This window comes from Caretta caretta, chromosome 8 (genome assembly GCF_965140235.1).
Source record: "Caretta caretta isolate rCarCar2 chromosome 8, rCarCar1.hap1, whole genome shotgun sequence".
Taxonomy (NCBI): Eukaryota; Metazoa; Chordata; order Testudines; family Cheloniidae; genus Caretta; species Caretta caretta.
In genome coordinates, this window is record NC_134213.1 from 6,628,875 (window position 1) to 6,641,762 (window position 12,888).

Below are 12,888 nucleotides of genomic sequence, written 5' to 3' on the forward strand. Positions count from 1 at the left end.
ACAGGATTTGCTCTTCCTGAATGGGAATGAAGGCCGGGTAGGTGGTGGACGATCAGGGGCAGTAGCTAGGACTAGAGTGCTGATTCCCAGCTTGTCTAAGGGAGTAGCAAGGCCAGAGGAGCAGCCAGCCAATTCTCCCCACACCCACTTCCCCATCGCCTCGCCCCGTTTCAGTCCCTGGTGTGATGCACGAGAGCTGTGGGGCACACACAAGAACCGCCGTGTGATTGCTTTCCTTGGCCGATTTCCCAGGACGTGGTCAGAAAGCTCACAAGGGGAAAGCGTGAGCCTGCTGCAGAAGGGCCTCGTTGCTCACTTATGCAAATGGGCCGGCGCTGGTGACTTCCCTCTGGGCAGGTGCCGTAGGCTCTGTGCAGCTGGGCGTTCAGCCAGGAGGGCAGGCCATCGGGCTGGGAAACCGGGCGCCTCGGGGCTGAAGAAAGGGGCCGTAAAGTCCTGAGTGATGCAATCGTTGGAGCAATCTGGTGCTGCACGTTTCGTAACCCTTTCGGTCTCTGCGCAACTTGACAATCGCTGGGTTATTTCGCCCCCCACCCCGCACTGTCCCCCTGCCCCACACGTAGTTGATGGGATATTTTCACCCACCCTGACCTATTTAGGATCCTCTTAGCCCCCTGTTAACTATCCCTGTGAAAACCACCATAGGACTCCACATGGCTAGCAGGCTCGGCTCAGCAGGTGCCCGCTGCTGGCACAGCAGAGCTGGGAGGGCAGGGTCCCGACTGAGGCCCATCGGGTAGCCTGCCCTCAGCCGGCCTGTGGTAAGCTTGGCTGTATCCCTGACAGGAGTCCCAGAACAAATCTACAGGTGTAAGGGGGAGCACATCCTTTGAGAGCATTGCCAGTCACTGCCTCCCTGCCCTTCTCGCCCGCCCTGTTGCTTTGAGCAGGCTGGGGATGTTTTCCTGGGAGTCTGTCCGCAGGCTGCAGTACCTAGCAGGCTGATTCAGACTGAGCTGTCCCAACGAGGAGGAGCTGAGCTGCTGAGGAAGGGGGCACTCGCCCCCTAGTGTCCACTTACTGACTGTACCTGTGTTTTGGTTCCCAGAGTCTGCAAAGGGGGGAATCCTTCCCACTCTGCCAGCACTATGGTGGAGCGAGTCGCTGCACCCTTTGCTCTGGGTCCAGACCACTGTGTCTGAGCCGGGCAGCATCCGGGGCAGGGGAGGGAAATAGGACAGTAAAGAGAATAGCTTCTTGTTGGATAAAAACAGCCCCAATGCCAGATCCCAGAAACCCGTGCTGCTCCACTGGGACAGGTCCCCGGGTTTGTGCGAAGCCCAGCCCACGAACACATTTGCACCAGTTTCACTAAAGGCTGTGACTTATAGCGGTTTGTTTAATCCAGTGTGACTTTGTGTGTGGATGCTCTGAAATCAGCTTATATCCGTCCAGCTTCCACCGTCCATTGAGAGGTGCCAGCTCAACCGATTTAAACCCCATAGAGAAACTCTCCCCATTTTAAGAGGAAACCAGTGTGCATAGAGAGAAACCAGGAGCAGGCAAGAGGGTGGCTGGGTGCATGTGTGGCAGACACATGAGGTGGAGTGATGAAAGTCAGAAGCGTGTTATGTTGTCACGCCCTTTGCTAGTTGGTGCTGGGGCTGGAATAGCAGGGAGCTACCCCCACATACAAGCAGCTCCCCCGGCAGATGCTGGGAATGGAGTTTGCTCCAGTAACTTTACTGCTTGCCGTTGTCTTAGCCAGTTTTCTCTTGGCTTGTCTCAGGGCAGGGGGGCTTTACAGCTGACCTGTGTGCTACCTGGCTGGGCAGATATGAAGGCTGACAGTGCTGAGTGCGAGCCAGGCGTGGTGTGCCCGGACAAGGTGCCCTCCTCAGCAGCATTGCTAACGGTGATAAAAGCTGATGGGGCCAAAAAGTCACAGGGCTGAGGACGGCCTGTGGTTTGTGAAGCTGGGGGATGTTGCTTTTTCGCTTTCCCCTTTGAGTCAGCCATGGGACGCGTGAGAGGTGGATGTGGACTCCTGCAATTCTGGGATTTCCCGGGGCCATGGGGGCAAAAGGACAGGGGGGTGGGGTGGGGCGGGGCGTGAGTCAGACAGCCCGGGGAGCGGTACCAGGCTCTCTCAGAAGGTGAAAGGCTCACAAGACTCTGCCCGGGGCAGGCCCCATTCTTGGTGGACTGGCCAGGTGGCACACAGGGTGAGACCTGTTCCCTCTTGGGAGTCATGGCTCCAGAAGATGTCTTCGGTCTCCTAGGTTACCAAACAGTTAAACACCCACAATAGCTTAGGGCAAGTCAGGGCTCAGTAGCTGAACGGTGCAACCGGGAGTTCTGTCAACATGTGCTTAAGTAAGTGGGTGTGCAGGGTGACGCATGCCGGCAGGTGTGCCCGGCCACGATAAATACAGCCTGGGCCAATCTCGGCAAGTGTCTGTCTTGGGACCTGGATCCCCACATGCCCTGGGGTTACTGGGAGCAGGACAACGGCAGAGACAAAGCCCAGCGGAAGAGAAGAATTACGTGGTAGAGGCAAGAGAGGGAGCTGCGCCCAGCTGAGCTTGGAGAAGCAGTGGAGGGCTGCAGGAAGGCCGGCCCATATACCAGGAGCTACAGAGGAGGAGGGCCTGGCGCTAGCAGTGAGACAGAGAGGAAACGGATGAGACAAGTTCTGAGCGAGGCCGGAGCAGGTCCAGGGGATCCAGCTCCCATACCGCACCAGGTAGCACAAGCTGAACTTGTTCCAGTGTGTAACTCAAAAGCGGCACCTTCTGGCACTTCTCAGCGAGGTGGGGGCGAGGGGAGTCGCCGCCCATTGGGTCCCGTTTGCTTACTTGTCCCCCAAGAGGCGGGGCATTGGAGAATCTCCCTGGACTCTGGCATTTGATTGGCACCACAGCCAGAGCAGGGTTGTGTACCGAGTCATCTGGGCGAGCTCTCCTACGCTCCAAGATTCCTGTGTTATCCCAGGGCTACCCACAGTATGTCTCCCAGGGGACTGTCCTTGAATGGAGACCCCGGTGGGGAAAAACCTGCACCGGGCTGGTTCAGATCTCACTGGCAGGGCACAGGCGCATTCTGGCTGGCCATTGAGGGCAGGCTGGGACTGGTGCTTGCCAGCATTGCCTGTGTGGGATGGGTGATGGGGAGAGAGAAGCTGGAAGATCCTAGAACTCTGGTAGCCACTTGGGTTTCATTGTAGTGTCTTTTGGGATGTAGAAGGGCACCGTTGTCTAGACACACAGAAGCCACTAGAGGGCACTGGAGGCTCGGAGTCCTGCGTGGAGGGAGACACTGTTCCTTCAGTAGGGAGAAGTGCGAATTAGGTCGAGAAAGGAGGACCCCGGGGTGAACCCCCGTAAATCCCCTGTGCTGTATGGATGCCCTGTTTGGGTTCTGTTTAGGGGTCTGAATTGGCCCCACATTCATTTGCCACTGGGCATTTCAGCGGGAGGATGAGCACCAGTTCTTGGAGGCTTCTGGGTTTGGCTGCTATCTTCTACCTGCTGGAAGGTGCTTGCTAAGCTGCCTTCACTCCCCTTTAACCAAGTGCTTTGTCAGGGAGTGCTCGCCTGGCAGGGCCGAGGTGAGGCTAACTCCGCACTTGAGAGCCCTGGCTGGAAGGTGCTGCTGACATGCCAAGAGAGGCTGCCTGAGTGGCTGGCTGCCTCCTCCCTTGCACAGCCCTGCTCTCCCTCAGCTCCACGGTGCGAGGCTGCCGGGCTGACCTCTCTGACCGCCTGCAATTCCTCTCCCAGGAGGCAGAGCTGCAGAACGAGGACACTAACCTGATGCTGCACCTGCAGCGGCTGGAGAGCACCCTGAGTGTCTTCGCCGAGGAGCCGGACAAGAACCAGGTCTTGGCTCACCTGGGGCGCATGGCCCTGGAGTTTAACCGCCTGGCCTCCAAAGTGCACAAGAATGAGCAGAGGACGTCCGTTCTGCAGGTAGGGACATTCTTTCTGCACACAGCAGAGAGGCCTGTGGGATCTGTCCGCCGTAGGCATGCCTAGGAAACTTGCTCTTGCCCCCTCCCTCCATGTAAATCCTGCAGAGACCTCCGCTGGGGAGTACTGCCTAGCTGCCTTTTTCTGCACTCCCCCTTTTCCTCTCCTCATTTCTTCCCCCTCCACCACACCAGTCCCTCCTTCGATCTTTTCTTCTCTGTGTCCCCCTGCTATCTGTGTGTGGGGAAACTGCAGGCTCATCTGTGTCCAGCCTGCTCTTGTGCAGCACCCCCTTGTCTCTTCCCACTTCCAGCCACGACCAAAGCACTAAGTGCCTGGGGCAAGGGGGAAATCTCTCTCATGGACAGCTTGATTATGTAATTGCTCACTATTGGCCATAGAATGACTTGCATCTTCCTCAGAAGCATTGATGGCAGATGCTGCCGAGAGACATGCTGCTGGGTTAGCTGGACCATTGGTTCGATTCCTATGGTCTCTAGTAGGGTTGGCCGCTGTAGGACCGCCCTTTGAAGGCCTGAGGTCATGTTCTGCCTGTGAGCGAGATGTGTGGTGCCCAAGGGATAGGTGTCTGTGCGCTTCTCTCCTCCAGTCGCATTAGTGGAGGAGAGACCAAGTCATAGAGCCCAGTTGGCCATGCTGGGCAGGGACCTGGCCTTGTTAAACCAAGGGGGGGTTCTGTCGCTGGAATGCACTTTCACTGTATGTCAAGGGGACTGTGTGAAGCATGAGCCTAAAGCCACTTGCTGTTCCTCTGGCAGACGCTGTGTGAGCAATTGCGTAATGAGAACGAGGACCTGCGGGCAAAGCTGGAGAAGGATTTGGAGCAGAGGAACCAGGCTACGGAGAAGCTTAGGTGAGAGCAGGAAGGATGTTGGTTGGGCAAGAGGCGGTTGGTGGTGGGGTGAATCGGAGGGAATTGAGCATCTTCCCTGCCCTGATGGTTAACTTCGTCAAATGCTGGTTACTGTATGAATCCTTGAGGGTCTCTCAATCTTCATTTCTGTTGTGCTCTTTCCGCTGCAAAGGTGTGAGAACCTGGAGTTGAGGAAGATGGTGATGATGAGCAACAAGGTGGGCGTGAAAGGGGACAGCGTGGAGAGCGCTGGCCAGCAGCAGGTAGGAGCAGCCAAGACACTTCCTCTTCCCTGTGCCGTCCTGGGACAGCTCCCACGCCACAGGGATAGCTCCCACCCTTTGCAACAATACCCTGATCGCACCTTGGAATGGAGTCCCAAGTCCAGAGCACAGTGTGATCCTGGAGGGTGCCAGGAAGCCCTCTTGGCAAACCCCCCCATTTATCTTCAAAGCATCCTTTAACCCTTCATAGGCTGATATTTTTAAACTTCCAGGGCCCGATTCTCCCCATTGACCCGTGTTGCTGGGGTGGTGCCCCTGACTCCAGCAGTCACCCTCTGTAGAAGGAGGGCTCCAGGGTGGGAAAACAGGCCCTAAGCTTGGACCGTGTGCAAGTATTTGTTTTTTAAGAGGCTTATTTTGGAGTGAGGGACATAAAGCTATGGCAGAGCTAGGTGTGATTCTGCCATGCTCCCTGCAGCCTTGCTAACGGCCACTGGGTCAGTGCTGGCTACCAGCAAACCTTGCTGCGGTGGGGAAGTGCAAAGCGGCAGAGCACGGCTGCTCCCCTCCCCCATTGCCGAGAGTTGGGCTGGAAAGGAGCAAGTCATTGTAAGGGGAGGAATGGTCTTGGGCCAAAGCACAGAAATGGCGACCAGGGCTTGGCCACGGAGCTGGGGTGCAGACCCCCTCTCCACACTGGGGAGGATGCTACTTCCGCAGCAGGAGGTCGTGAAGCCAAGTGAATGCGGGTGCACTCATTAACCGTTGACTTGAAAACCCTGTGTGACTGGGAGGGCGGGTGATTGCTCCGTCAAACCAGCAACAGGAGCGCGCGGAGGATTCCTGTGCCGAGGGAGGCAGTAAAGCAGCAGGGGCCAAAGCCGAAGGCTGATCTCCCTTGAACTAGAAGGCGTCCCCAGCCTTTGTAGGCGCAGGACTGGCTGCTCCCACCACATCCGCTTCCTCAAAGAGGGGGAGATGTCCCTTTCCCCCGAGAAGGGGGTGGGGACAGGACTGAGGCAGACACCAGGTGGCGCTGTGCGGGACCCACGCCTCCTGGGGTCCAAAAAGCAATTCCTGACACTAACGACATCTAAATTCCTCTCCCCTGCCCCACCCTGCGCTTGCTCGGGTGGCTGTTGGGGGGTGGCAAGTGGTGGCCAGAATCAAGGGATTATGGGGACAGGCCACTGGACTCTGCCCGGGCTGCGAGTTCAAGTTGGTTACCTGCAGAGAGACAACCAGCGCAAGGCTGGTGTCGGTGAACCACGGGGGTGGGTTCTGCTCCCAGCCGTGCGGGGCTGACGGCCATCGCCGTGCGAGACAGCATGAGCTGTGTTGCTCAGGTGCGCTGGGATGGCAGGGGACAGCTGAGGGAGGTGGGGTAGGCAGCCGTTGGACGCAGGACTTTTCTCCCGCTTCCCTGGCTCTGGGATGTGTCTGGCCCAGCTGCCAGGAAGGTCCTGAGGTTTTCTGTTTGCGCTGTCTTCCAGAGTGGGGCGCTGTCAGAGAAAGCATCGGGCAAGGGCGTGACAGGGACAAGCGAGAAGAAGGTGAAAATCCTCGAGCATCAGCGTAATGAGGTGAGCTGGGCCCGCTGCGGAGCACCACAGCGCACACAGGAGCTGTTGGCTTAGCACGTTAGCCGTTTCCCTCAAAGGCGGGCCAGGCCTGGCTCACACGGAGAATGAGTTGGGTGGCCTAGTGCTAATGTACACGCATTACAAAGCAGTCCCACTCTTGGCATGATGGGGGTCTTACAGTGACGTGTCTGCTCAGGACAGGCCCAGGACTGGGAGAGTAGCAGGGGGCTGTGGATCGGACTGAGGCGCCCTGGCAGAGCTGGCGGGGGGAGCGCTGGGGGAGCGGGGGGCTGTGGATTGGACTGAGGCGCCCTAGCAGAGCTGGGCCGGGGAGTGCTGGGGGAGCGGGGGGCTGTGGATCGGACTGAGGCGCCCTGGCAGAGCTGGCGGGGGGAGCGGGGGGCTGTGGATCGGACTGAGGTGCCCTAGCAGAGCTGGGCTGGAGAGTGCTGGGGGAGCGGGGGGCTGTGGATCGGACTGAGGCGCCCTGGCAGAGCTGGGCGGGGGGGGAGTGCTGGGGGAGCGGGGGGCTGTGGATCGGACTGAGGTGCCCTGGCAGAGCTGGCTGGGGGAGCGGGGGGCTGTGGATCGGACTGAGGCGCCCTGGCAGAGCTGGCTGGGGGAGCGGGGGGCTGTGGATCGGACTGAGGCGCCCTGGCAGAGCTGGGCAGGGGGAGTGCTGGGGGAGTGGGGGGCTGTGGATCAGACTGAGGTGCCCTGGCAGAGCTGGCGGGGGGAGCGCTGGGGGAGCAGGGGGCTGTGGATCGGACTGAGGTGCCCTGGCAGAGCTGGCGGGGGGGGGAGCGCTGGGGGAGCAGGGGGCTGTGGATCGGACTGAGGTGCCCTGGCAGAGCCTGGCAGGGGGAGCGCTGGGGGAGCGGGGGGCTGTGGATCGGACTGAGGTGCCCTGGCAGAGCTGGCCTGCCCCGTGCTTGTCTGTGACATTCCTACTGTCTCTCCTGCTGGAGCTGCTAGTCGTTCACTAAAAGTCACCGAAGCATGAAGGTTTTACAAACGATGGTTCAGCTCAACTTCGAAGAGCATGAGCCTGGCTAGCGGGAGAAGAACTGGCTTCTGCTTGGGCACGCTGCTCACACAGAGCTCCTGAGAGAGAAAAGAATATTTTTGTGGGTAGGAGACTGGTAGGCTGCAAACGCCCGTTCGCCCCACTCGGCTGGGGGGCAAGGGGAGTCTGTGCCCCAGTTAACTCTGTGTCTTTCTCCCCCTAGCTGCTGGAGGTGAACAAGCAGTGGGATCAGCACTTCAGGTCCATGAAGCAGCAGTACGAGCAGAAGGTACCTCCTGGGCCAGCCCGTGCCACGCAGTTTGCTTGTGGCAGATGCTGTGTTTGCACATGTCTCAGAGGCGAACATGTGCCCTGTGTTTGCAGGGAGCAGCATGGGGGCTACTCGGGTATCCCCAGCCCCTTAAGTGCACCCGTCTTTCCCCAGCCTCTCTCCCCACCCATACAGCCGTTCGTTCCCCCTCCGTCCATGCCAGCCGAGGCATCTATGCCGTTCTCATCTTCACCCTGGTATCGGAGCCCATCTCTTTCCCTTGGAACCTCCTGTTTCATGCATGACACGGGTGGGGAGAGGCAGCAGAAGAGGCTCTGGGAAGTTTTATGTTAAAATACGGCGGGGGTGGGTGGGCAAATAGAGGTGGGGGTTGCACCTCTGCTGTGCACAACCAGCTGCGGGCAGCGCTGCGTTCCAGTCGGTCACGCGGCCGCCCTGTCCCCCGGCAGATCACGGATCTCCGCCAGAAGCTGGCGGACTCCCAGAGGGCGCTGAGTGAGCTGGAGGCAGAGCGGGAGCCGAAGCAGAGGGATTTTGATCGCAAGCTTCTCCTGGCGAAATCCAAGATTGAGGTGGAGGAGGTGAGTCCTGCCGGGGGGAGTGCTGTATCCTCCCCGCACCCAGGAGCTGGGCAAAAACCAGGCACTTGTGCGTTGGCTTCCTCTTGTCACAGTAACCCTGGCTCTTCCCAGCACATCGTCTCCCTCTGGCTCCTGAGGTATCTCCTGAGCCAGGCTTCTTCGGCTGAGTCGGAGTCCCTGTGGTAGCAGAATGACTGACCAAACTCTGGGCTGGGGCAGTGGGGAGAGATGGGGCATGTAGCTCGCCTCCAGGCTCTGTGTGGACGCAGCGACCCTTCTGCATGCCACGCCTTGGAGCAGCGGGCGGGCCCCATGCAGGGTCTCTGGGGGCACTCTGCCTCCCAGCGTAGTCAAACGCTCCCGGATGGGAGCGAACGGTTGGAAGGAGGCTGCGTCCTGTCAGGCCCCAAGAACCGGGCTGCCACTCACCCTGCAGCACCAGAGCTGAGGGCCTCCACGGGGCCTGATAAGCAGGAGCAGGCCCATCTCCCTGCTTTCAGGCTGACAAGCCCGACTGGTGTGCGGTGGTGGGAAAGAGGGTCAGACTCAGGGAAACGTCTGCTGGGGGTGGGGGGAAAGAGGCTCTGAAATCTGCTGAGCCCTCCAGAGGGGCCAGCTCTACTAGCGAGGAGGGTAGAGAGGTCTGACTAGACTCCCTTCTGCTGAGCCACGGCCGTACAAGAAGGCACCTTCCCCAATGGGAGCAGAGGTGCTGTTCTCCGTGTTCCCCGGCACTTGAACCGAGGGATGAGTCTTCCTGTCTCACGCCACGCTCTGCCACGTGGCTTCTCCCGCCCGTCACGCCCAGGGAGGGAACGACAGGCCTCGGCGGAAGGGCGGTGGGTAACGTACTGCTGCTCCTTCCTCTGACCTCCCTGCCTCTTGCTCTTTCAGGCAGAAAAGGAGAGGCTGGCTGGGGAGGTGAGGGATCTGAAGCAGAGAATCAGGTTCCTGCAGGAGCAGCTGGCACCGGTCACCAAGCAAAGGGAGTACCAGGAGAAGGAGATCCAGAGGCTAAACAAGGTGGGCAGCCTGGCAGCGCCCATCCCTGGTCGCCCCAGATAAGCCTTTGGTTTCCAAGGGCCTGTTCAGACAGGTGTGCCTGTACCTATGGCAAAGTGCAGATCCCCTGGCTCTCCGGGCACTGGCTGCACCTCGTATCCAATGCACTGTGCCTCAGAGGAAGGCAGCGGCTGCCCCGTTTCGTCCCTCTCCTCCTAGCTGGGCAGTAAACCCAGAGCAGCTGCTCCCTGTCCTGCCTTCCTAGCCAAGATCTTTCGCAGAAATACCTCCTGGCCACTGCAGTGCCAGAGAGCAGCGGCCCGGGGAGACCTGCGGTCCCCGAGAGGCGGGAGTGCTAATGTTCTAGGAATTGGCTGAGCTGACAGAAGAAACGTTTCTCCCCCCCCGGGAAGAGTCTCTGATGGAATCTGCCTTGCTCAGGGGTGCATGCACGCACCCTGCCAGGGGATTATGGGAGGGCCTCCGCTCAGGGCTCCATCAGACAGTGTGCGGGCAGCTGGGGGTACTTCAGCTCGTCGGTTGGTAGCTGCAGGTCGCCAGGGTCCTAGATCGAGCCTGTGCTGACAGTGTACAGGCTGCACGTTGCAAGCGCAGCTGCGGGGAGGGCCTGTCTCTCTTTTGGGGATGGGGCATTACAGAGGAATTAGCCCTTTGTGGCACTTGGCTGGCAGATACCCCTTGTGCATCAAGCCTGCCTCTGGTGGTGTTCTGGATACCAGCCTGCCCCTCCTCAAACCCATCCTGCCTGTTTCTGGGTTTGAGCCCTCTCTGTCTGTTCTAGCTGACCTGCCCCTCGCCGCTCCCATGTTTAAATCCTGGAGGGACACAGCCATGCCCTGAGCAGGACGAGCCGGAGGCTTTGCCCAGACATCCCACGGCAGCGGCAGGCATGTCTTGCTGTTGGATAGTGACCGGGGCTCTGTTCGGTCCTTAGTTTCACCCCTGGCTTGTCTAAGTGGTGACGGGGGGAAGGGAGGGCCAGTGACAACACGGGATTTTCCGGGAGACAAAAAAGTGGGGATTTTGTTTTCTTTTAATCAGCAGTCGGAGCAGGAGAGGAGAAAGGGCCTGGGTGGTGGCTGTGCTCTTCACCATGTTCACTTGGTTTGTCTGCACTAACTCTGGATATCTGTTGTTCCCGGGGTGCCTTCTCAGCCCTCTTCCAGCTGGGCATGTGCCCCACTGCTCTATGCACTCTAATGGTGCCCTCTGTCCCCCTCCACCCTCAGGCCCTGGAGGAGGCCCTGAATGTTCAGGCCCCTGCTCCCACCCCTTCTGCACTCAGTAACGCCACGGAGCCAGGCGGAAGCATGAGACCACACGAGCTGCTGACCCAGAACGAGCTCCTGAAGCAGCAGGTAAGGAGGAACTGGCTCTTTTCTCTCACTCTAGCTCTCTGGGCTAGCTAAGGCTGCAGAGAGACCCTTAACGCAGACCCTGGGAAGGGTCTCGGTCTCTGAGCAGGTAGCCCCAGCCTCCTTCTCTGCTTAAAGGGACAGATTCTGCTTGGATTCTCACCAACATGGTCAGCTGGGGAGCAACTCCGTTGACGTTCCTCTAGCTTTACTCTTGTGTAGCTGGGAAGAGACCGTAAGGAACGGCATTGGTGGTATCTGATCGTGGCCCCATCCAGGCCTCGGCTGGAAGTGCCTATGACAGGGGGTGTCACTGAAGGACACACAGCGGGGTGCCAGGTCTGACATGGGCTTGCACTGTTGGGGGTGGTGTCTCGTATCACTAAGGCTCGGTGTGAATTCTTTGGTTAGCTTGGCATGAAGAATTTCAACGTGCGCTCCCCGGGAGGGCGCCTCCCCTGCCACGCCCTGGCCCCTGCGGGATGTGTCTGACAGGGCCCGGTGACCCTCTCTGCCTCTTCTGTCTGCCAGGTGAAGATCTTCGAAGAGGACTTTCAGCGGGAGCGGCGCGACAGGGAGAGAATGAATGAGGAGAAGGAAGAGTTGAAGCAGCAGCTGGAGAAACTTAAGAAGCAGTTAACAGTCTCCAACAACCAGGTAGGGCAGTTGGGTGAGGAGTGGGGGAGTCATGCTCAGAATGCTCTGTGCTCTGAAGCTCACGTCAAAAGGTGTTTTGGGGGCAGGGGAGACAAGTCCGCCCCGAACCTTCAGCTCTGCCACGTGATGGCATCTGCTATGTGTATGGATGCATTGAGACAGCCAATGCTGGTAGAGTTGACTGGGTACAAGTGAAACCCACTGGCAGATGGAGCCGGATCTCTCAGTATGATCCTTCCCTGACCCCTGTTTGTGCCGATCGGCCAGCGAGCTGGGTCTTTGCCTCCTGGCCCTCGGGGGATCTAGCCCTTCAGTGTGTGGTGTGGGCAGTTTGTTTATCGCTCCACGCAGATGGGATGGAGGTGAAGGCCATGCCAGCTGGGGAAGGGGAACTCGTGTGGGAGAAGCCGGCAGTTTCCATAGTGCTTTGGGGTCAGCAGGGGCTGGGGAGCAGAGACAAACACAGCAGACACGTACATTCATAGTGTGCAGGGCCCTGCGATCCCATGTGCAGCCCCACCTATGATGACGATAGACCTGTGTCCCCAGCGCAGGAAAGCTTGTGTCAGCTAGCAGCGTTCAGGTCTGCACTCCCCTCCGACTCAGCTGAGCCCCCTTGCTTCGCGGTATGTGGGGGGGAGGTACGGGACGAAGACCTCCTGTGAGCCATGGCTTCCCACCAGCCCTGAGGGTTGGTCACTAAAAGGTTATTGAGATTAAGTTGTTTTCTTGCCTCTGCTGTGGCCTACAGCCAGCTTCCCCCAGCCTTGGGGAGCTCGTGCTGAGCAGGATGGGCGACGCAGGGTGGTTTGGGCCTGTTGTCAGTGAGATTTTAAAGATCTCTTCTCCTCCCGAGCCGTCTCCTCCATCGCAGCCCTGGGCAGCAGCTGCTTGAGCTGCTCTCTGTTTGAAGAGCTGCAGAAGCTGCCCCCTCGGGGAGATTTGGGGCTGTCCCCCACTTTCCCTCTTGCCCCGGCACGCAGCCCAGCCAGTCAGCAGCTCTCGGGGCAGCAGGTGGTGGGAGACCCACAGGAGCCTGTTGGCATCGGAGGCGCCAGGCAGGGCTTCGGTCAGTGCTGACGAGGTGGCTTTAGGTGCTTGGCCTGAGGGACATTTGAATGGGAGCTGCCAAAATTTGAATGGGAGCTGCCAAAATTCCCCTGCCTTTTGGGCCATAACCCCCCGCAGGAAACGAGCAGCCACCCGCTGCCAGCGCCCGTGACCCAGGCTGCGGATTTATTTTAAAGCCCCCCTAGGATCATGCTAAGGACAGACTGGCATCTGCCCAGTGAGGGTGGGGGCAGTGGGTGCGTTCGGTGCTCTGGCTCGGGGCCCCAGCGGGGCTGTCAGTTGCTGCCACC

General features: G+C 59.2%; 1 protein-coding gene across 5 annotated transcripts in view; it reads left to right on the forward strand.

Moving 5' to 3' along the window:
• TNIP1 (TNFAIP3 interacting protein 1) overlaps positions 1 to 12,888 on the forward strand; it is a 45,182-nt gene that overhangs the window by 26,203 nt on the left and 6,091 nt on the right. For all 5 annotated transcript variants that reach the window (XM_048859634.2, XM_048859637.2, XM_048859638.2 and 2 more), the window contains 9 exons: positions 3,744 to 3,932; positions 4,712 to 4,806; positions 4,979 to 5,069; positions 6,524 to 6,613; positions 7,843 to 7,908; positions 8,361 to 8,492; positions 9,387 to 9,515; positions 10,745 to 10,873; positions 11,402 to 11,527. In XM_048859634.2, coding sequence (XP_048715591.1) covers positions 3,744 to 3,932; positions 4,712 to 4,806; positions 4,979 to 5,069; positions 6,524 to 6,613; positions 7,843 to 7,908; positions 8,361 to 8,492; positions 9,387 to 9,515; positions 10,745 to 10,873; positions 11,402 to 11,527 — 1,047 coding nt within the window. The remainder of the gene's footprint in view (positions 1 to 3,743; positions 3,933 to 4,711; positions 4,807 to 4,978; positions 5,070 to 6,523; positions 6,614 to 7,842; positions 7,909 to 8,360; positions 8,493 to 9,386; positions 9,516 to 10,744; positions 10,874 to 11,401; positions 11,528 to 12,888) is intronic.